This window comes from Grampus griseus (genome assembly GCF_964374135.1).
Source record: "Grampus griseus genome assembly, chromosome: 9".
NCBI lineage: Eukaryota > Metazoa > Chordata > Mammalia > Artiodactyla > Delphinidae > Grampus > Grampus griseus.
The window spans coordinates 80,790,908-80,813,876 of NC_139003.1; the positions used below are offsets into that span (position 1 = coordinate 80,790,908).

General features: G+C 37.1%; 1 protein-coding gene across 6 annotated transcripts in view; it reads left to right on the forward strand.

The window, feature by feature from the left end:
• The window catches only part of CACNA2D1 (calcium voltage-gated channel auxiliary subunit alpha2delta 1), a 512,068-nt gene that overhangs the window by 457,808 nt on the left and 31,291 nt on the right, over positions 1–22,969 (forward strand). For all 6 annotated transcript variants that reach the window (XM_082661685.1, XM_082661687.1, XM_082661688.1 and 3 more), the window contains 6 exons: positions 518–594; positions 2,551–2,611; positions 10,335–10,432; positions 20,222–20,309; positions 21,404–21,466; positions 22,132–22,235. In XM_082661685.1, coding sequence (XP_082517811.1) covers positions 518–594; positions 2,551–2,611; positions 10,335–10,432; positions 20,222–20,309; positions 21,404–21,466; positions 22,132–22,235 — 491 coding nt within the window. The remainder of the gene's footprint in view (positions 1–517; positions 595–2,550; positions 2,612–10,334; positions 10,433–20,221; positions 20,310–21,403; positions 21,467–22,131; positions 22,236–22,969) is intronic.

A 22,969-nucleotide genomic window follows, 5' to 3' on the forward strand; every position in this document is an offset into this window, starting at 1 on the left:
ACAATATTAGGTATTTAACCCCTCAAAAGAGACTACATGCATTGTGTAATTAGTCATGATAATAATCTTTCATTTGTAATTTTTAGTAGTGTACATTTGCTAGCAAGCACTGTAACATTATGTATAATTCGTTAGAGAGGGGATAGCCAATTGGCATGATATAATTACTTTGCTTAAACGTAGCCCTAGTATTCTTCTATTTTTGTCCACAAAGTATTTTAATATAGTTTTCTGAAAATACAGTATCCATGACATTTCTTCTTCAGCTGATTTATGGGCACATTTTGTAGCTTACTTTCCATGTGTCTCTTCTGATTCTCTACAATGTAGAGAACTGGATGGCAAGACCAAATTAAGTACCCTATTTGGTGAAAGCATTTTCCTGTCAAAGTAATATGTCTTTTCCTTCCCATGAGGAAGATCTTTGGATTTTCCATGAACTTGATGTGTCTTTTTTCTTTAAGTTATGTTTCATTTTTGTTTGTTTGTGTTTATGCTTCTCTTGTTTCTATTGCAGTTTGGCCTTGGTATTACCAACCTACAGTTTTTACTATATAAAAGCCAAAATAGAAGAGACAATAACTCAGGCCAGATGTAAGTACTGTGAAAGCGACTTCAGGGTCTGTTTGTTATCTCCTAGTGCCAGAGGTTTAAATACGTCCAGACTTTGGAATACCCAAGGCTTATACATTTTAGTGGGTGTTATTACCAAATCAACAGCAATGATTCTAACCCATTCCAAACATGCAAGGAACAAGAAGTATTCTACATGGATAGAATATGAGCAGGTACTCCAGTCTCACTGGCAGTCCCTACCACCCTCCCCTGCCTTGCTTTGTGCTCATAGAATCATTGCAGTGCTGTGTCCTCTGTTGCTATTGTTTTAAGGGTCTGCTAGCTGGCACAAAATGTTTCACACAGTCTCTACTCATGGCACTCTGCTGGTAGTAGTAAAGTTTTTCTTTTCTTTTTTTTTTTTTGCATTTGGCAAGAATGATATTATGCTCCACATCGTCGACTTTGTTGGAATAAATTAAATTTTACTGGTCTTTGGCTTTGGTTTGGCAATTAACTTTCTTCTAATTATCCAAATTAATGTTTTCAGTAACTCAAATGGATCAGTTTGGGGTTTTTTTTAAGCGTCATTTGGAATGTGGAGTAATTATTAACACTAGTGCATATTTCAAGTCATGATTAATCTTTGTTTTGGGTGACTAGCTTCAGTAAAGTAAAATGACCATCATATCCTTTGCATATCACTCAATTATTTCTAACCACCGAAATTTTGTCTGTTACAATAAAGTAAAAAATATATATGTATATACCTTTTACCTCTGACTGTACATGAACTACAGTTTCTTTCCTTTCTCTGTCAGTTCTTTTTTGGTCTCTGCAGTCCTGATTCTCATTGCACATTGTGGTAATTTAGACCTTTATATTTCCGCTTTCACTTGATAGATAGATATGATGGTCTTTTAACAGCCACCAACTTTGCATGAGCTAGTTCTTCACTTGATAAATGAGGGGGTGCCTACTGGGTCTTTGATGATTGGTAAATGCTTCTGTTTATAGGCTAGCATCATTGGTATTGCACTTGCGTTAGCCACTTTGCAAAACAGACCCTTGAAATAACCACAGTACAGAGAGGGTGCTCTAGTAGTAATTGACAGGACATATTTTCCAGTCTTCAAAAATATGTGTCTTTTCTTGCAGACTACAGCTGTACATAAATAAACCTTTGATCTATGCACAATATTTTTATTCAAGAAAGTCATTGAATAAAATATTGTTTGTGACCCCCCTTTGCTTTTACCCTCTTTTTTTTTTGTTTCCCTGCTTTCTCTTTCTGATGGATTTTCACAGCAAAAAAGGGCAGAATGAAGGGCAAGTATTTTCTTGTTGCTCAATTTCTTTTTATTTAGTACACTTGACATTTCCACTGATATTTCCATTCCTATTGGATACTATCCTCTGTGCTTCTCATTTGCTAGATTTTCCTCCATGATCACTCAGACCTTAGCGGCAAAAAAGGGGGAAAGAATATGCCTGTGTTTATATACGTAACCTATTTCACTTTCTGTTTTTTTCTTAAATACTTGTGTGTTTTTATCCTTGCACTTTCTAATTCATACTAATATGAAGAATGCTATTAATTCACTAAAGGCATTAATGGGTTTATTAAAATCATTTTCTTTATCATGATATTGGTAAAATATTTGACATTTTAAATAAATACCTCTGGTGTAACACTGACAAAAGTCACTTTTTAAAGGCTATCTTGGTTATAGTAGGGTTAGTTAGTAAATGGGAAAATTATAGACCTAACATTGTCTTTGATATAATGTTGTAATCCATGTTATGAAATTAAAATTGATTTTATTACTGTAAAGTATTGGGGATCTTTATATTCATTCATATGTTTCAGTTTAGGATGGAAATAGTCTGTTTTTATTTTTCCGTGTAAGGTTATTTTTCTAATGCCTTCCTATTGACATCAAATCTCAGGATGCATATTCCGGTTTGTCTAACCCTGTAACATTATCTTTGCAGATTCAGAAACATTGAAGCCGGATAATTTTGAAGAATCTGGCTATACATTCATAGCACCAAGGTAGGTTTTGTTTTCTTTTTTTATAGCTCATTGTGGATATGTAGGGCTTCAAGAACAGGTCTGAGCTGGGGTCAAGACTGCTGTGGATTATGCCATGCCAAATTATGGAACCAAAGGAAACAATAACTTTAAAACTGAAAGAGAATGCTGTTCTTTCATTCATTTACTCATTCGGGTACTTAGCTGCTGTGTGCTAAAGAATACGCTGACTTGGGGATACAGCGGTGAATAGGACAGATGGAGGTTTTGCTTTTGTTGGAACCAACAGTATATCCAAGAAAAACGAAGAGTTGTGAATTTGCATTTGTGACTATGTATACACATACAAACTCTCACTTTCTGTCTCTACACACACACACACACACACACACACACACACACACACACACTGAGATAGATATGCATAGATATGTACAGATATATACATATATGTGTATATATACACAAGGATGTGTATGCCTCATAGAATGACAACATCACTGATTTTTTTAACACAAGTTTTTGGGAAATATATTTTAATACAGTGAGATTTTCTCACATAATTTTTAAGATTAGCATTCTTTCCTCCTAACCAATTTTACTTCTCTCGCTTATAATCCCCCTTCCGTAGCTCTAATGTACATCTTCATCTCTACCTCTATTTTCTTATAATTATTTGAAACTCCATTCAAGGATCCAAGATTATTCTTTATTTCTATTTCTTTCCTTCGTTTTTGACTCCCACTCTCCATCAGACACATGTAATAAGACAAATCAACAGAATTCCTATTACCCTAGGCTACTGAATAAAATAGATTCAGAAGCTTGTAGTATCCAATTCTCACAATTTTTCCTTCTTAAAGAAATTGCTCTAAGAAGGCTCCTAAAAACTGGTCTCAGTTATTCTTTCTATTTCTGCATAAGACTATCTGAATTTTTGGTTCTTATTGAAAGTAGGGAATATACATAACTTTTTGAGAAATCTCTGTTAACTAAGCATATTTCTGGCTTTGTGAGTGACTCTGCCCTCAAGCAGTGTTCCTGCTTGAACTGCCTTCAGGCTTGGACACTGCTGATCCCACGCTTTGACATTCTGCCTCCTCTTGCTTAATGACATACTTTTCTGGTTTTCTTCCTCCCTCCCTGGCTGCATATTCAGTCTCTTTCATGAGCTTCCCTTCTTGTGCACATCACTCATATGAAGCTGCTGGCCTGGGCTCTTTTATCTTCCTATTTTGAGTCTACAGACATACCACAGACGCCCACTATTCTGTGTCTACAGTTTGGGGTGATGGCTCCCAAATCTACAGGATGTTGGTAACATCTAGAAACAAAATAGGCATACTGTGTGGTTTATTGACCTTACATTATAATATAAGATCAAACAATATATTTCCAGACTTTATGTCTACCCTACATATTTTAATATGAGACTTCATGTTTATGGAGCCTAATAGGAATCTCTCTTCAAGGTGCTCCAAACTCATGATCTCCTGAACATTTGTCCTCTTTGGAAAACTCTTCTTTCTGTGTTGCCTCAGTGACAAAAATACTGTTCTCCCCAAATACCCAGTCTTGAAACCTGATAGATGTCTTTGCTCCCTTTCCTTTATATGGAACTTCTGGTCGATCAACAAGTCTTGCCACATAGAATTTATCTTATGAGTATCAAGTATGTCTGTCAAACTCTGCTGCCTTTGTTCTAGTTCAGGCTAGTGCCTTCCTCACTTAAACTACTAAGGCTGCCTCTTAATTGATCTCCCTGCCTCCAGTATTTCTCCCTTACTTCCAATTTCTGTCTCCTTTCTGTAAGCAGAGGGAGTCTCTAAACTTTCAATAACATTATGTTTCTCGGCTGTTAAATACTAACCAGTGGCTTCGTATTATCCCCATGATAATCGATACTGTATAGGAAGGCTTTCAAATCTTCTGTCACTAGGTCCCAGTTTACCAGTGTGGTCCCCTGTACTCTAAATCAGGGGCTGACAAGCTACAGCCTGCAGTTTTACGTATAAAACTTTATACGTAAAGTTTTATTAGAACACAGCCGCAGGCATTTGTTGATGTATTGCCCGTGGCTGCTTTCACTACAAAGGCAGAGCCGAGGGGTTGTGGCCTAGACCTTTTAGCCCATAGAGCCTGAATCATTTACTCTCTTGCCCTTTAAGAAACAGTCTGTCAACCTCTGCTTTAAAGTCTAGCCACACTAAACTTTTCTTATTTCCTAAAATGCATTGTTTTTTCCTCCTTACTGCTTTTCATCCACTCATTTTCTTTTCTATTTTGGATTGAACACACACACCTCCGGTCCTTCCCAAACTCCAACTTGAAAGCTCCTTGATCTGGGAATTTCTTTCCCATCATCACTGGATTAGACATCCTTGCTGACTGCTTCATAGAATCCTGTATTTCCCGTACTAGAGTACTGGCCACCTTTCATTTTATTTTCCCCAACACAGACATGATGGCATCTGTCTGACTTACCATTCAATACTCAATATCAAATCTACTGATTGGCACACAGTGGGGGCCTCATAAATAGTTGACGACTGGAGAATCTATAAATGTATGAAAAGTATTTTAAAAATCATATTATTAATTATACTACCTGCAATCTTACTAGCAATTTTTTGATACAAGTAACTTTGGGCCACTGCTAAAGCTAGTTTTAGCTGGAAAGCGGAATATTAATGTAGCACAGGGGTGAGAAGAGGTTGAGATACGGGGTGCCCTGTGTTGAGACTCTCCCTCCGAGCATGGTAAACGTCCAGGAATTCCCAGAGAAGATAAATATCTCTCTCAATCTCAATTCCCAATTCATAGACAGTGGATTTTGTTATAGTTCAGCAACGATTAGCATATGGATCATTTCTGTGGCCTGTCACGTTCAATATCAATATGACTGGCTGGAAGACTAGAATTCACCTGTGTGTTCGGGGAAGGAGCAAATAGCAGAGGAGGGAAGAAATGTCGTAGCTTGTGGGAGAAACAATGAGTGTTCACCCCAGTTAACATGTGTTAAGCCTTTTACATGTATGATTCACATGTATGATTTGATTATATTTACCCCTCAAAAGAGCTCTCTAATAAATTAGTGTTATATATTATCCTATTTCACAGATCCGGAAACAGTTTTAGAGATGTTAAATAATACGGGATTTGAATCTGTTTCCTTGCTACTCTAAGGTATAAATATCTACACTGAATATGCAAATACTTAGGGAATCTCAAAAGAATGTCCAGTACAGCTGAGTAAAATAGTTTTGTAGGGAACATTTCCTGGAAACATGAGCATTGGATGTGTATTCAAAGATTTGTGGAAAGTAAACTGATAGAAAATTGGGATAAAGAAAAAATTGGTGAGAAAAGGGAGACATTTATGTAGCATAGAATATCCAGCATATGTTTTTGTCACTGTTATTAATGGGAAACAGTGAAGCAAACTCTAGAGAAAGACTTTCAGGATCTGTTTCCCAGATTTTCATGGTCATAGCTGTGTTACTCAGATTCTCTGCATCTTAGTTCCTTTACTTGTAAAATGGTGCTAACAATAATACCTACCTCATACAGTTTTTATAAGCTTTAAGTGAGATAATATTGCATGCAGAATATTTAGCATACCTCTTGGTATGACATGATCTTAAATAAATATTATTTATTATTGTTTTTTTGCGGTACGCGGACCTCTCACTGCTGTGGCCTCTCCCGTTGCGGAGCACAGGCTCCGGACATGCAGGCCATGGCTCAGCGGCCATGGCTCACGGGCCCAGCCACTCTGCGGCATGCGGGATCTTCCCGGACCGGGGCATGAACCCACGTTCCCTGCATCGGCAGGCGGACTCTCAACCACTGCGCCACCAGGGAAGCCCTTATTTATTATTACTGATGGTTATATTAAGAGGTCAGAGCAGGAGGGATAGTTATTTAATAAAAGATGTTATGGGAATTTCCTGGTGGTCCAGTGGTTAGGACTTGGCACACTGCCATGGGCCCGGGTTCAATCCCTGATTGGGGAAATAAGATCCCGCAAGGCATGTGGTGTGGCCAATAATAATAATAAAGGATGTTAAAAAGCAGTTATTTTAAAATAATTTAAAGAAGAAAGCTCGTGAAATTTAAAGGTAGAACCATTTTTGTTAATTCTTAAATAATTAAACTCTTTGATCCTAGTTAGTACTCGGTTTTTGCAATTTCCTTAAATTTTGAAAACTGGAAAGGAAAGCATGGAGAATACAGATGTGTGGAGCATTTTTCCTATCTTTAAGAGAATTACAGTCATAGGGATGAAAGTCTACAACATGGATTAATTTTTCTATCTTTCTTGGATAATCAGAAATGAGAAAGCACTTCAAAGATAAGTTAGAATAAGAAAGAAAAGTATGTGATCACCAGTAATTCAATGCTAATTTGAGATGTATGACCTATGTAAGTTCGTGGAATAGAATGAGAACAAACTGACTTTCTAGAAATAAATAATTTGCCAAATTTCTAATACCAAAGATCTTTTAGTTTGCAGCCATTTAAGTTACAAATCCCATTTCGGTCAGAAACACAAAGTGACCAAAAAAGATTATATAGCTTTGAGGCCCTGAAGGTATTTTCAGCAAATCGAAATTGAATTTGTTCCTTTAAAGCCATCCAGAGGTTTCTCCACCTTGCTACTTTAATCTTTTTTAGGGGAAAAAAAAAATTCCTCAGAAGAGTAATGATCAATATGCATAAGATTGATCTCTTTTAGAAACACAGTGCCTCATAGAAAGTTTATCAGCAAAGTCTATCCCACACGTCCTGAGGGAACTCAGCAGTTGTAACCACAGTTATTGCCTGTCATGCACTTTCCTGGGGTGGTTCCTTTGGGAGAGATCTTAAGAAATGCTGAGTATCTCCAGTTGTCAACTCCCAGGCCTATGCTGAACAATCATTAGGCTAACAGGCAACCGATGTTGATGCTGTCTGTCTAGACGTACATTCACATCCCAAATATTTCAGTCAGGCTCTTGCTACTTACTACGTAGTGCACAGGCACCCTGCTCTGCCTGGTGTGTAACTTTCTGTTGTCCCGGCTCATTCTTACTACTGGAGAACTCATTCCCCTGACACAACGTTCAGCGTTGTGTTTTCTCACGTCGCAGTTGTTTAAATTCTTTCACTTCTACTCACGTCCTAATTCAACAACTTTCCTTAATGGTAGTTCAGCACTTTCACTGCTTTTGCCATTAGGATACATCAAAAGTCAATAATATCTTTAGATTCCTTCAAAGTTGGGCACAACCGAGCCAGCAAGGATCAAAACAGAAACAAAACATAACATGATGACGTTGTCTAAACTAACTGCTCACAACACTGACAGCCTTCTATTGGTAGAGGTCAAAGCTGCTTTTGGCCTGAAGCTTTGTAACTATAAAAGCTCACAAAGTTCAAAGCACAGTGTAGGTTATGTTAAAACACTAATTAGGGATCTGAAGACTTGGCTTCCCTTTCCCCTCAGGGCTTGACAACTTGCTAGTTAGGTGCCTTTGGGTAAATCTTTTTATATCTTTGAATCTCAGTTTCCTCACTATTAAAATATTAAATTACCTTCTGATAAAGTTATTTTTAGGATTAAATGATTAAAAGAAAATTTTAGAAATGCCTTCTAGACAATAACATCGAATTTTAAAATTCCATGTTTTATTAATGATTTTATTAATAATTATTTCATTTAGTCCTTCTAAAACATTCTATTTAATCCTTCTAAAACCTTCCCATCAGCTTCTAATTCTGTGCGATCCTAGTTCAATGTATTGGCCTTTTGACTTCCAGGCTAGTGTTATTTCCAAAAAAGCATAGCATTGTGGGAAGAAGTCAACTTTAGCTCTGTCAATAATTTAATGGGTATTATGAAAACTTTTTAAACCTTGTCTTTAAACGAAAATTTTCCATGAACCGAGAAGTCTCGTTTTTGAAGTTCTGACATTCTTTTCCTCTCTGCAGCTTTGTATTTAGATAATGTTTACTTTTTGCATCTGAAAATGTTTACTTTTTGATTGCATTTTTGTCTTGAATATTTGATTAACCAGTCTGTTAGTTGTATTAACCTAGTTGTTATAATTGCAATCTTCTTATAATATTTATGTTGCCTTACATTTATTCTTAATTTCCAAAACACTTAGGACAGCAGTTCTCAAAGTATAGAACCCTGTGGGTTCCAAAGTCTCTTTCAGAGAATCTGCAAGGACAAAGCTGTTTTCCTAACAACGTTAAATGGCATATGTGTTTTTCATCATATTGACATTTGCAGTGACAGTACAAAAGCAATGGTGAGCTGATACCTTATCAGGAATCAAGACAGTGGTACTAAAGACTACTGGTAGCCACTGTAATCTTCATTGCCAGGCACCCACATTGGGGAAAAAGCCAGTGTCACTTTAAAATATCCTTGACTAAAGCAGTAAGAATTATTAATTTTACTGAGGTTTACCCATGAGTATATGTCTTTTAATACTCTGTGTAAAAAAAAAAAAGGAAGTTTTACTGCATACCGGAGTAACTTGCCTATCTCCAAAAATTGTGTGAATTGAGAGCTAAAATAGGAGATTCTTGCTTTTTTTCCATGAGATATCATTTTACTAGAAAGAATGAATGACAGAGGAACTGTGGTTATTCAGACTTGGGTATTTGGCAGATATTTTCTCAAAAATTAGTTAAGTGAGCCTTTTACTTTGAAGAAAACAACTGGAGTATTTGTTCCCAATGACAAAACCTGAACTTCAAACAAAAATTAGAATTTTAGGAAAGTTACATATTCATTACTGTAAGCATGACAGCTTCCCCATAGTTATATAGACTTATCTGGTGAGATCAGTGATGTTATTAATGAAAATTTTCATTATTGTGTAATAAAATATGTTACCGTTTAGAACATCTGCATTATTCATATCTTCCAAATAACCAATTTATGATGTGATAAAAATCATGATGGGTAAAAGATTGATTCAAAATGTAAGATGGTGCATTGAATTTTAATATAACAGAGTACAAAATGTTCATTGGTATGGTTTCAGATTCCATATCACAAATTATGAATCAAGAAATTGCAAATAATCAAGATTGTTACTTGATTGTTACAAATTGTTACTAAAGAGAAAAGAACACCCACAATTATCTGAAAAGATTATTAAAATAATTCTCCTTTCCAACTGATGATCTGTGTGAGCACTTACTTTTTTCATGTGCCAAAACAATCTTGCAGTCAGCTGAATACAGAGACATTAGTGTCTTTTCTTAAGTCAGTAATTACAGATATGTGCAAATAACTAAATCAATGCCACTTTATTTTACTCCATTTTTTAAAATAGTAATTTCTCAAAAAAACGTTAACACAATGGGTTTATTGTAGATATTTGATAAATATATATCTTTAAATTTCTCAGTCTTAATTTCTATATGTAAATTGCTAACCTACTGCATAAAATGACAATAGTACAGTAGGAGTAACAGAAGCCAACACTTATTGGGCACCTTCTGTCCAGAGTTCAAATGGTTAATATATTTAATATATAATATATAATCCTGACCACTTGATGTTAAAGTATTATTCCATTATAAGGATGAGGAAATGGAGATAACCAGAATTCAACAGCTTGCGAAGTCATGCAGCTAGTAAAAAGTTTAAAAATTAAGTGTTTTCACTACCTATGCTTACTGTGTACATTTTTGTAAGGTTGTGATTTTAACACCTAATATCCTAAACTATTTTTTTCAGAGATTACTGCAATGATCTTAAAATATCAGATAATAACACCGAATTTCTTTTAAATTTTAATGAGCTTATTGATAGAAAAACTCCGAACAACCCATCATGTAAGTATGCGTTAATTTGCAATAATTGCTTCACTGTGGTTATTATCCAAAGTAGTCAAATCGTGGTTCAATTTAGTTTCATGGTATGCTGGTTTATTTATTTACTTTTTGAAGTTTTAATGGTAATAATTTGACCCTTAATTTTTTTATATATTACAGAAATTTTATTCTGTTATTAAGTAAAATCCAGTGTTCAAATCCAGGTATTCAATACTTGCAAAAGGTTAGATGTAAATAGTATATGCTTACCTTGTTCCTGTCAAATTTGGGAAACTGAATTTGGAATGATCTTTTGAAGGTTCTTTATTGCATTGTTCTTTCCTCTATGCAGAGGAAAACACATTTTATTTTAGTTTATTTATTCTTTACGTCTCTATTAGAGTATAATTGCTTTACAATGGTGTGTTAGTTTCTGCTTTATAACAAAGTGAATCACTTATACATATACATATGTTCCAATATCTCTTCCCTCTTGCGTCTCCCTCCCTCCCACCCTCCCTATCCCACCCCTCCAGGCGGTCACAAAGCACCGAGTTCATCTCCCTGTGCTACGCGGCTGCTTCCCACTAGCTATCTACGTTACATTTCGTAGTGTATATATGTCCATGCCTCTCTCGCGCTTTGTCACAGCTTACCCTTCCCCCTCCCCATATTCTCAAGTCCATTCTCTAGTAGGTCTGTGTCTTTATTCCTGTCTTACTCCTAGGTTCTTCATGACATTTTTTTTTCTTAAATTCCATATATATGTGTTAGCATACGGTATTTATCTTTCTCTTTCTGACTTACTTCACTCTGTATGACAGACTCTAGGTCTATCCACCTCATTACAAATAGCTCAGTTTCGTTTCTTTTTATGGCTGAGTAATATTCCATTGTATATATGTGCCACATCTTCTTTATCCATCCATCCGATGATGGACACTTAGGTTGTTTCCATCTCCGGGCTATTTTAAATAGAGCTGCAATGAACATTTTGGTACATGACTCTTTTTGAATTATGGTCTTCTCAGGGTATATGCCCAGTAGTGGGATTGCTGGGTCATATGGTAGTTTTATTTGTAGTTTTTTAAGGAACCTCCATACTGTTTTCCATAGTGGCTGTACCAACTTACATTCCCACGAGCAGTGCAAGAGTGTTCCCTTTTCTCCACACCCTCTCCAGCATTTATTGTTTCTAGATTTTTTGATGATGGCCATTCTGACTGGTGTGAGATGATATCTCATTGTAGTTTTGATTTGCATTTCTCTAATGATTAATGATGTTGAGCATTCTTTCATGTGTTTGTTGGCAGACTGTATATTTTCTTTGGAGAAATGTCTATTTAGGTCTTCTGCCCATTTTTGGATTGGGTTGTCTGCTTTTTGTTATTGAGCTGCATGAGCTGCTTATAAATTTTGGAGATTAATCCTCTGTCAGTTGCTTCATTTGCAAATATTTTCTCCCATTCTGAGGGTTGTCTTTTGGTCTTGTTTACGGTTTCCTTTGCTGTGCAAAAGCTTTGAAGTTTCATTAGGTCCCATTTGTTTATTTTTGTTTTTATTTCCATTTCTCTGGGAGGTGGGCCAAAAAGCATCTTGCTGTGATTTATGTCATAGAGTGTTCTGCCTATGTTTTCCTCTAAGAGTTTGATAGTTTCTGGCCTTACATTTAGGTCTTTAATCCATTTTGAGCTTATTTTTGTGTATGGTGTTAGGGAGTGATCTAATCTCATACTTTTACATGTACCTGTCCAGTTTTCCCAGCACCACTTATTGAAGAGGCTGTCCTTTCTCCACTATACATTCCTGTCTCCTTTATCAAAGATAAGGTGACCATACGTGCGTGGGTTTATCTCTGGGCTTTCTATTCTGTTCCATTGATCTATTTTTCTGTTTTTGTGCCAGTACCATACTGTCTTGATTACTGTAGCTTTGTAGTATAGTCAGGGAGCCTGATTCCTCCAGCTCCATTTTTCGTTCTCAAGATTGCTTTGGCTATTCGGGGTCTTTTGTGTTTCCATACAAATTGTGAAATTTTTTGTTCTAGTTCTGTGAAAAATGCCAGTGGTAGCTTGATAGGGATTGCATTGAATCTATAGATTGCTTTGGGTAGTAGAGTCATTTTCACAATGTTGATTCTTCCAATCCAAGAACATGGTATATCTCTCCATCTATTTGTATCATCTTTAATTTCTTTCATCAGTGTCTTATAATTTCCTGCATACGGGTCTTTTGTCTCCTTAGGTAGGTTTATTCCTAGATATTTTATTCTTTTTGTTGCAGTGGTAAATGGGAGTGTTTTCTTGATTTCACTTTCACGTTTTTCATCATTAGTGTAAAGGAATGCCAGAGATTTCTGTGCATTAATTTTGTATCCTGCTACTTTACCAAATTCATTGATTAGCTCTAGTAGTTTTCTGGTAGCATCTTTAGGATTCTCTATGTATAGTATCATGTCATCTGCAAACAGTGGCAGCTTTACTTCTTCTTTTCCGATTTGGATTCCTTTTATTTCCTTTTCTTCTCTGATTGCTGTGGCTAAAACTTCCAAAACGATGTTGAATAAGAGTGGTGAGCGTGGGCAACCTTGTCTTGTTCCTGATCTTAGTGGAAATGCTTTCAGTTTTTCACCATTGAGGATGATGTTGGCTGTGGGTTTGTCATATGTGGCCTTATTATGTTGAGCTAAGTTCCCTCTATGCCTACTTTCTGCAGGGTTTTTAACATAAATGAGTGTTGAATTTTGTTGAAAGCTTTTTCTGCATCTATTGAAATGATCATATGGTTTTTCTCCTTCAATTTGTTAATATGGTTTATCACATTGATTGATATGTGTATATTGAAGAATCCTTGCATTCCTGGGATAAATCCCACTTGATCATGGTGTATGATCCTTTTAATATGCTGTTGGATTCTGTTTGCTAGTATTTTGTTGAGGATTTTTGCAACTATGTTCATCAGTGATACTGGCCTGTAGTTTTCCTTCTTTGTGACATCCTTGTCTGGTTTTGGTATCAAGGTGATGGTGGCCTCATAGAATGAGTTTGGGAGTGTTCCTCCCTGTGCTATATTTTGGAAGAGTTTGAGAAGGATAGGTGATAGCTCTTCTCTAAATGTTTGATAGAATTCGCCTGTGAAGCCATCTGATCCTGGGCTTTTGTTTGTTGGAAGATTTTCAATCACAGTCTCAATTTCAGTGCTTGTGATTGGTCTGTTCATATTTTCTATTTCATCCTGATTCAGTCTTGGCAGGTTGTGCATTTCTAAGAATTTGTCCATTTCTTCCATTTTATTGGCATAGAGTTGCTTTTAGTAATCTCTCATGATCTTTTGTATCTCTGCAGTGTCAGTTGTTACTTCTCCTTTTTCATTTCTAATTCTATTGATTTGAGTCTTCTCCCTCATTTTCTTGATTGAGTCTGGCTAATGGTTTATCAATTATTTTTATCTTCTCAAAGAACCAGCTTTTAGTTTTATTGATCTTTGCTATCATTTCCTTCATTTCTTTTTTATTTCTGATCTGATTTTTATGATTTCTTTCCTCTTGCTAACTTTGGAGTTTTTTTGTTCTTCTTTCTTTAATTGCTTTAGGTGCAAGGTTAGGTTGTTTATTCGAGATGTTTCCTGTTTCTTAAGGTAGGATTGTATTGCTATAAACTTCCCTCTTAGAACTGCTTTTGCTGCATCCCATAGGTTTTGGGTTGTTGTGTCTCCATTGTCATTTGTTTCTAGGTATTTTTTGATTTCCTCTTTGATTTCTTCAGTGATCACTTCGTTATTAAGTAGTGTATTGTTTAGCCTCCATGTGTTTGTATTTTTTACAGATCTTTTTCTGTGATTGATATCTAGTCTCATAGCATTGTGGTCGGAAACGATACCTGATACAATTTCAATTTTCTTTCTTTTTTTTTTTTTTTGCGGTACACGGGCCTTTCACTGTTGTGGCCTCTCCCATTGCGGAGCACAGGCTCCGGACACACAGGCTCAGCTGCCATGTCTCATGGGCCCAGCCGCTCCGCGGCATGTGGGATCTTCCCGGACCGGGGCACAAACCCGTGTCCCCTGTATCGGCAGGCGGACTCTCAACCACTGCGTCACCAGGGAAGCCCTCAATTTTCTTAAATTTACCAAGGCTCGATTTGTGACCCAAGATATGATCTATCCTGGAGAATGTTCCATGAGCACTTGAGAAAAATGTGTATTCTGTTGTTTTTGGATGGACTGTCCTATAAATATCAATTAAGTCCATCTTGTTTAATGTATCATTTAAAGCTTGTGTTTCCGTATTTATTTTCATTTTGGATGATCTGTCCATTGGTGAAAGTAGGGTGTTAAAAGTCCCCTACTATGAATGTGTTACTGTTGATTTCCCCTTTTATGGCTGTTAGTATTTGCCTTATGTATTGAGGTGCTCCTATGTTGGGTGCATAAATATTTATAATTCTTATATCTTCTTCTTGGATCGATCCCTTGATCATTATGTAGTGTCCTTCTTTGTCTCTTCTAATAGTCTTCATTTTAAAGTCTATTTTGTCTGATATGAGAATTGCTACTCCAGCTTTCTTTTGGTTTCCATTTGCATGGAATATCTTTTTCCATCCCCTTACTTTCAGTCTGTATGTGTCTCTAGGTTTGAAGTGGGTCTCTTGTAGACAGCATATATATGGCTCTTGTTTTTGTATCCATTCAGCCAGTCTATATCTTTTGGCTGGAGCATTTAGTCCATTTACATTTAAGGTAATAATCGATATGTATTTTCCTATTCCCATTTTCTTAACTGTTTTGGGTTCGTTATTGTAGGTCTTTTCATTCTCTTTTGTTTCCTGCCTAGAGAAGTTCCTTTAGCATTTGTTGTAAAGCTCGTTTGGTGGTGCTGAGCTCTCTCAGCTTTTGCTTGTCTGTAAAGGTTTTAATTTCTCCATCAAATCTGAGTGAGATCCTTGCTGGGTGGGGTAATCTTGGTTGCAGGTTTTTCTCCTTCATCACTTTAAATATGTCCTGCCCAGTCCCTTCTGGCTTGCAGAGTTTCTGCTGAAAGATCAGCTGTTAACCTTATGGGGATTCCCTTGTGTGTTATTTGTTGTTTTTCCCTTGCTGCTTTTAATATGTTTTCTTTGTATTTAATTTTTGACAGTTTGATTAATATGTGTCTTGGTGTATTTCTCCTTGTATTTATCCTGTATGGGACTCTCTGTGCTTCCTGGACTTGATTAACTATTTCCTTTCCCATATTAGGGAAGTTTTCAACTATAATCTCTTCAAATATTTTCTCAGTCCCTTTCTTTTTCTCTTCTTCTTCTGGAACCCCTATAATTCGAATGTTGGTGTTTTCGTGTTGTCCCAGAGGTCTCTGAGACTGTCCTCAGTTCTTTTCATTCTTTTTTCTTTATTCTGCTCTGCAGGAGTTATTTCCACTATTTTATCTTCCAGGTCACTTATCCGTTCTTCTGCCTCAGTTATTCTGCTATTGATCCCATCTAGAGTATTTTTCATTTCATTTATTGTGTTGTTCATCATTGTTTGTTTCATCTTTAGTTCTTCAAGGTTCTTGTTTAATGTTTCTTGCATTTTGTCTCTTCTATTTCCAAGATTTTGGATCATCTTTACTATCATTATTCTGAATTCTTTTACAGGTAGACTGCCTGTTTCCTCTTCATTTGTTAGGTCTGGTGGGTTTTTATCTTGCTCCTTCATCTGCTGTGTGTTTTTCTGTCTTCTCATTTTGCTTATCTTACTGTGTTTGGGGTCTCCTTTTCGCAGGCTGCAGGTTCGTAGTTCCCGTTGTTTTTGATGTCTGTCTCCAGTGGCTAAGGTTGGTTCAGTGGGTAGTGTAGACTTCCTGGTGGAGGGGACTAGTGCCTGTGTTCTGGTGGATGAGGCTGGATCTTGTCTTTCTGGTGGGCAGGTCCACGTCTGGTCTGTGGCCTTATTACGATTTTAGGCAGCCTCTCTGCTAATGGGTGGGGCTGTGTTCCTGTCTTGCTAGTTGTTTGGCATAGGGTGTCCAGCTCTGTAGCTTGCTGGTCGTTGAGTGAAGCTGGGTGCTGGTGTTGAGATGGAGATCTCTGGGAGATTTTTGCCGTTTGATATTATGTGCAGCTGGGAGGTCTCTTGTGGACCAGTGTCCTGAAGTTGGCTCTCCCACCTCAGAGGCACAGCACTGACTCCTGGCTGCAGCACCAAGAGCCTTTCATCCACACGGCTCTTCAATTTGGGATGGTTCGTTGTCTATTCATGTATTCCACAGATGCAGGGTACATCAAGTTGATTGTGGAGATTTAATCTGCTGCTTCTGAGGCTGCTGGGAGAGATTTCCCTTTCTCTTCTTTGTTCTCACAGCTCCCAGGGGCTCAGCTTTGGATTTGGCCCTGCCTCTGCTTGTAGGTCGCCGGAGGGCTTCTGTTCTTTGCTCAGACAGGACGGGGTTAAAAGAGCCACTGATTCGGGGGCTCTGGCTCACTCAGGCCATGGGGAGGGAGGGGCACGGAGGGCGGGGCAGGCCTGCGGCGGCAGAGGCTCGCGTGAAGTTGCACCATCCTGAGGCGCGCCGTGCGTTCTCCCAGGGAAATTGTCCCTGGATCCCGGGACCCTGGCAGTGGCGGGCTGCACAGGCTCCCCGGAAGGGGGGTGTGGGTAGTGACCTGTGCTCGCACGCAGGCTTCTTGGTGGCGGCAGCAGCAGCCTTAGCGTCTCATGCACGTCTCTGGGATCCGCACTTTTAGCCGCGGCTCGCTCCTGTCTCCGGAGCTCCTTTAAGCAGCGTTCTTAATCCCCTCTCCTCGCGCACCAGGAAACAAAGAGGGAAGAAAAAGTCTCTTGCCTCTTCGGCAGGTCCAGACTTTTCCCCGTATTCCCTCCCGGCTAGCTGTGGTGCACTATCCCCCTTCAGGCTGTGTTCACGCTGCCAGTCCTATCCCTGCGCTCCGACAGAAGCCCGAGCCTCAGCTCCCAGCCCCGCCCGCCCCGGCGGGTGAGCAGACAAGCCTCTAGGGCTGGTGAGTGCTGGTCGCCACCTCTGTGCGTGAATCTCTCCGCTTTGCCCTCCGCACCCCTGTTGCTGCGCTCTCCTCCTCGGCTCCGAAGCTCCCCCCTCCACCACCCGCAGTCTCCACCCGTGAAGGGGCTCCTAGTGTGTGGAAACCTTTCCTCCTTCATGGCTCCCTCCCACTGGTGCAGGTCCCGTCGCTATCCTTTTGTCTCTGTTTATTCTTTTTTCTTTTGCCCTACGTGGGGAGTTTCTTGCCTTTTGGGAGGTCTGAGGTCTCCTGCCAACGTTCAGTAGGTGTTCTGTAGGAGTTGTTCCACGTGTAGATGTATTTCTGGTGTATCTGGGGGGAGGAAGGTGATCTTCTCGACTTACTCTTACGCCATCTTCCCCTCGTCCTGGGGTTTTATCTTGATCACAGTTAACGTTAATCTTAAAAATTATACATCTATAATTTACCATTTTATGAAGTAAATCAAGTTAGAATGGCTCAATTTTAGTAGTTAGTTTTTAACAATTTTATTTGTCTTTCAGAGAAATTTGCATCATTTATACTCTGAAACCTCATAGAGATTTGTGGATTCTGGCCTCTTAAAACATTTAAAAATCTTAACTGTTTTTTCTTCCTAAAATTACCCTATTTATTAAAAAGTACAATCAGGAGAAAAGGCAGTATACTTAGGAAATAAGAGAGAAAAACCAACTGCCTGGCAAAAATTACCTTAGTAAATATAACTTGAAGATAAAAGTACACATAAATGACTTGTTTGTTCTCTTTCTCCTTCTTCCATCTTCTCCCTTCTGCTCTCCCTCGTCCTTCTTCTCTCTTTTTCTTTTCTTCTTAAAAGTTATTTCTCCTGCTATCAGGAAGAGTTAACTAAAGCATTTCCTCAGTTATAAAAAAAGAAAATCCCTTCTTAAAGCTGTCTCTCAAACTTATATTTATCTCATAAGAAATTACTACTGAGCACCTCTAAGACGAGTTAGCCGGTTGCTCAAAAGAGCCACTCTGGAAACCTGTCATGGGTGGGTGAAGTCTGCATTGATCATGCCTGAACACGTGTGATTTCAAAACTTTCTGCTCAGTGTGAGCTCGTTCTGAGCAGAACCTTTACAATGTTATTATTTATTTCCAAGAGAGAACTGAAATAATAAGATTATTGAATACTCCTTTAATTGGATGTCTCGTCTCAGAGAAGTACAAGTGTTTAAAGAAAATACTTTTAGTAAAATAGCGCTAATATCCATAGTGTTATTTATGTTCTTCAGTCTCTTCCTTCATTTCAATTAACTTTTTTCTGCCTCCCCTATAATTCTGTGGGAAATGTTTGAGATGATTATATAAAAAATTGAAAACTTACTAGATGTTTTATTATAAGAGTTAATAGCTATGAAATAATTTCTATTTTCCTGTGACAGTGTTGTAGATTTTTCTCAATCATACTTTACCTCATGTTATCAATAATCTGTAAAACCAACTCTAAAAGTAGATATCAGTGATTGAAATGTAACTGTCCTAAATGGGTTTTTTTTAAAGAGGTACAAGTTTAACTTTGCTTTATAAAAGTACTTAATCCATCAGTAAAATTACAATTCTCATCTATTGTTTAAGTTAATTTATTAAACTACCTAAATGTGAATGCTGTAGAGTGGTTGTCTTCTTCATATTGTTCTTTATTTTTGAATTAAAGTAAAAATGAAAAGTGTAAATGTATAAAACAGTAAAGCTTAATACTAATAATCTATTTATTGTGTGTAACCAGCTGCAGGAGACAGATTTCAAGATTGATTTTAGGCTTAGAGCATAATGAAAATATGAATCAAACTATGAAATTACTTGCAACATTGATTTATATTACAGATTAAAACAATGGTCTCTTTTGTTTTACCTAAAAGGATTTAAGAATTAAAAGGATTTAAGAATTAAAATATATCACTCACTTTCCAAAAGGATTATTTTTTTACAGTGATTGTTTCTAAAACAATGTAATAAAAGTTCCTAGAATGAATTGAAATGAAGTCTAAAATATGGATTAAATTGATCCTTTAATCTTGAGTGAAAGATACATTGAGGTAAAATAATTAAAAGGAACTAAAATATTTTCTATGCCACCCCCAACTCTTGTGGTAATACAGTATTAACTAAGACCATATATTCCATATCTGAATAAAATGAAATAAGAAGTGTGAAGTTTCAGTCGGTACTTGTAGGTTATTTCAGAGCTTTATGGGCTTAGAGCAGAGAAGCCAAGAGAAAGGGAAGAAGGCAATATTTTTTGTTTAAGAGAGTGTATTCATTGACCCTTGGTCCTCGTCATCTCTTCCCTCCATTACCTTCAAACCTGGGCTAATACTCTCTTCAGTTACTCCACAAGTGACAGCCTGAAGCCTGTGCTCTTTCATCAATACCAGCAGATTCCAAAAGCCGGTCTTGGAGCAGTGCTGGTCTGTGATAAGTTATTCTGTTCCTTGGCCCCAAAACAGAAAACAAAAAAACAAACAAAACCCTATATGTATTATGTAGTTTTATATTTAGGCATAAAATCGTCTGTGAAATTATGATACTTTGGAATCCTTATCTTTTTGATAGCATTTATAAAATAATTTGCCTCATTTAGAATTGGTTTTTCCACTTCTAATTTTGTCCATATCCTGAAAAATGGAAGAGGAACAATATAAAAAATGTAGAAAATTAATAAGGTTACATTTTTAAATTCATAGAAATATTATCCACTCTAAATTGCTTCTGGAAATAGAAAATGTTTGTTTCATTACTATCCTAATTAAACTATGTGGGTGTAATTGAGGCTTTCCTTCTCTGTTAGGCAATACGGACTTGATTAATAGAGTCTTGCTGGATGCCGGCTTTACAAATGAACTTGTCCAGAATTACTGGAGTAAGCAGAAAAACATGTAAGTGTTTGTCTTATTAATAAAAGATATATATTCTGTATTTCAGTTTAGCTTCTCTCTGGGAAATTTTTGGAAAATAAATCTCAAATTTAAAGTTTATTATTTATCTTTAATAACCGTTTCCCAAGAAAACCATTTTGCAGTTGTTGACAACTTGAATTTTCAGTTGTGGGTGTGTGTCAGGACTAACATCTACCATTACTCAGCTTTACGCATGTATATGCTACAGTGTGAATGATCAAGTTAAATAGGTGTGCTTGCGTGTGTCTCAGTGTTGGTGGTAAACTAGGGCTTCTAGTGAATGTTCAGTTAGCTTTCTAATAGCCCTGCCCTACAGCCAGTCAAGACAGGGAGAAATCTGACAATGGTTCTCGTTTCCAGTCTCTTCTCCGCCCCATTTCCAATCAATCACCAAGTGCTAAATATTGTTTCTAAAAATGTTTTCCTCTCTGCTTCATACTCAGGGTTCTAATTGTTTTCCATATCTAAGAAATCACAGCAGTGATGTCTCCGCCTTTAGGGCTTCCAATTCCTCTGCCCACGGGCCCCAGGCTGTTCTCCATGTAACTCATACTTTCCAGAGTCTCACTTTTAAAACGGAGCCCTAACTTCAGGGTGAAGGTGAAGCAGCCTCTCCAGCGTGGATTTCATGATCACTCATGAGCTGACCATTCTTCAGAAGCTTATACTTGCAACTGTACCTCCTGTTGTTTCTCACCTCATGCCTTATGCTTTTATTACACCAAATACTACCACTCTTCACTAGCTTTCCCTTACATGTACTCTTTTCTTTACATGTGATGTCTTCCTGCCATCTGTGTTAACTCCCATTCCATCTTCAGCATGCAGCTATCTCATTATTTCTTATGAAATGTCTTCCTTAAGCATCCTCCCTTTAACTATTTCTTAGATATTTTAAGAAATATCTAAAAACTGTGTTTTATTAAAACATAGTTTACATCTATTGATACATTTACTTCGGCCTCCTTTATGTCAGGAACTCATTCTGTTTCTCTTTGTACCACCAACACCTAAACTAACACCTTACAAAGAATAAGTTGAATGAAATTTCCTTCTTTTGTCTTCTGTTCCAGCAAGGGAGTGAAAGCACGGTTTGTTGTGACTGATGGTGGGATTACCAGAGTTTATCCCAAAGAGTAAGTTCAAATAGCATCTGTAAAAATTACTAGATTACAAAGGACTACTCCAAGGATCTGTACCTTACTGTATAAGGAAGCCATTCTTCAGAGAAACTGATCATTATTAGTAGTTAAATTGGAATTTACCTGAAGTACTTACTTATTAAAATACTCCATTTCTTTCAAAAATGCTATTATAATTCTTCAATGATGTTTTCGCTTGTCATATATATTACAACACTGAAGAGGTTATCAAAGAGATTTCTCTCTTCATAGACATAAGCTAACCTGGTTAAATGAACATAATGGTTATTACAAATATGTCAATTGGCAATGTTTGCATAGCACTTCATTGTTTTCACTGTTCTATGGATTTTATCTGTGTTTATCTTCAGAAGAGTCCATAAAGTGGGCTGTGTTGGCTTATTAACTGACTTGTCTATAATTACCTGGCTAGTAAATGGCAGAGTAAAACTAGACGTCAGCTTTTTCTGCTCCTTAGTTTAATTCTAAGCAGATCTGTTGCTTAGTAGTGAATGTCATTTACACCATCAATTACCACTATCTTCCTTAGACATACCTGAGATACAGACATATCTGTAAAGTTCAGTGGTGTCCACAAAGGGAAAAGTAAGTTATCGAGTAGATTAAAGAATAAGAATGATGACCCATTTCCTCCTTAGGGCTGGAGAAAATTGGCAAGAAAACCCAGAAACATATGAGGACAGCTTTTATAAAAGAAGTCTTGATAACGATAACTATGTTTTCACTGCTCCGTACTTTAACAGTAAGTATTGCTTTAGAATTCAGCCATCTCAATTCCTTTTTTAAAAATAAATTATTGCTACTACCTGCTTCCCCCCACACAAACAACATATTTTATGGTATTTGCTCAGAATAGTCATCATTAAGCATATACCATGTGCACGACATTGGAAGGACAGAAGCATCCATTTAGTTGAGGAAGTAAAATGCATCTACAAGAAATCAGCCACCCAGTAATGTAAAGACAGCATATCTATAGGCATGCATAATACATTGAAACACATATAGATCATCCCTCATTTCACAAACTGCAAATATATGTAAGAATGTTTAATGAATTTTAAAAATGTAATTAATCAGTTTGCTCTTTAATCGGTATTAGTTGCATAACATTTATAAAAATTAATAATAGCCTATATTTTAAAATACTTTATTGGGTTCTCTCCCTAAAACTTTCTAATTTAATCCTTCATCCTTTCTGGGGGTTGGTTCTACCATCACCATTTTCGCAAACGGGGAAACTGAAGTTCAGAGAATTTCAGTTTTTCCAGGAATATGTATCTTTTACAGTTTTACAGCAGTTTTGTGAATCTAAGATCAATCTTTCTGCTTTACTTCAGCAGCCTCCCCAATATTGTAGTAAGTGTCAAAGCAGGGATTTGGTGTGCATCCTTTATTGTGAGAGGGATGCAGCCAAGCTGAGTAATTCTCATTCCAAAGTCAATTCATGCAAACCAATTCCTGGACACTCTAATT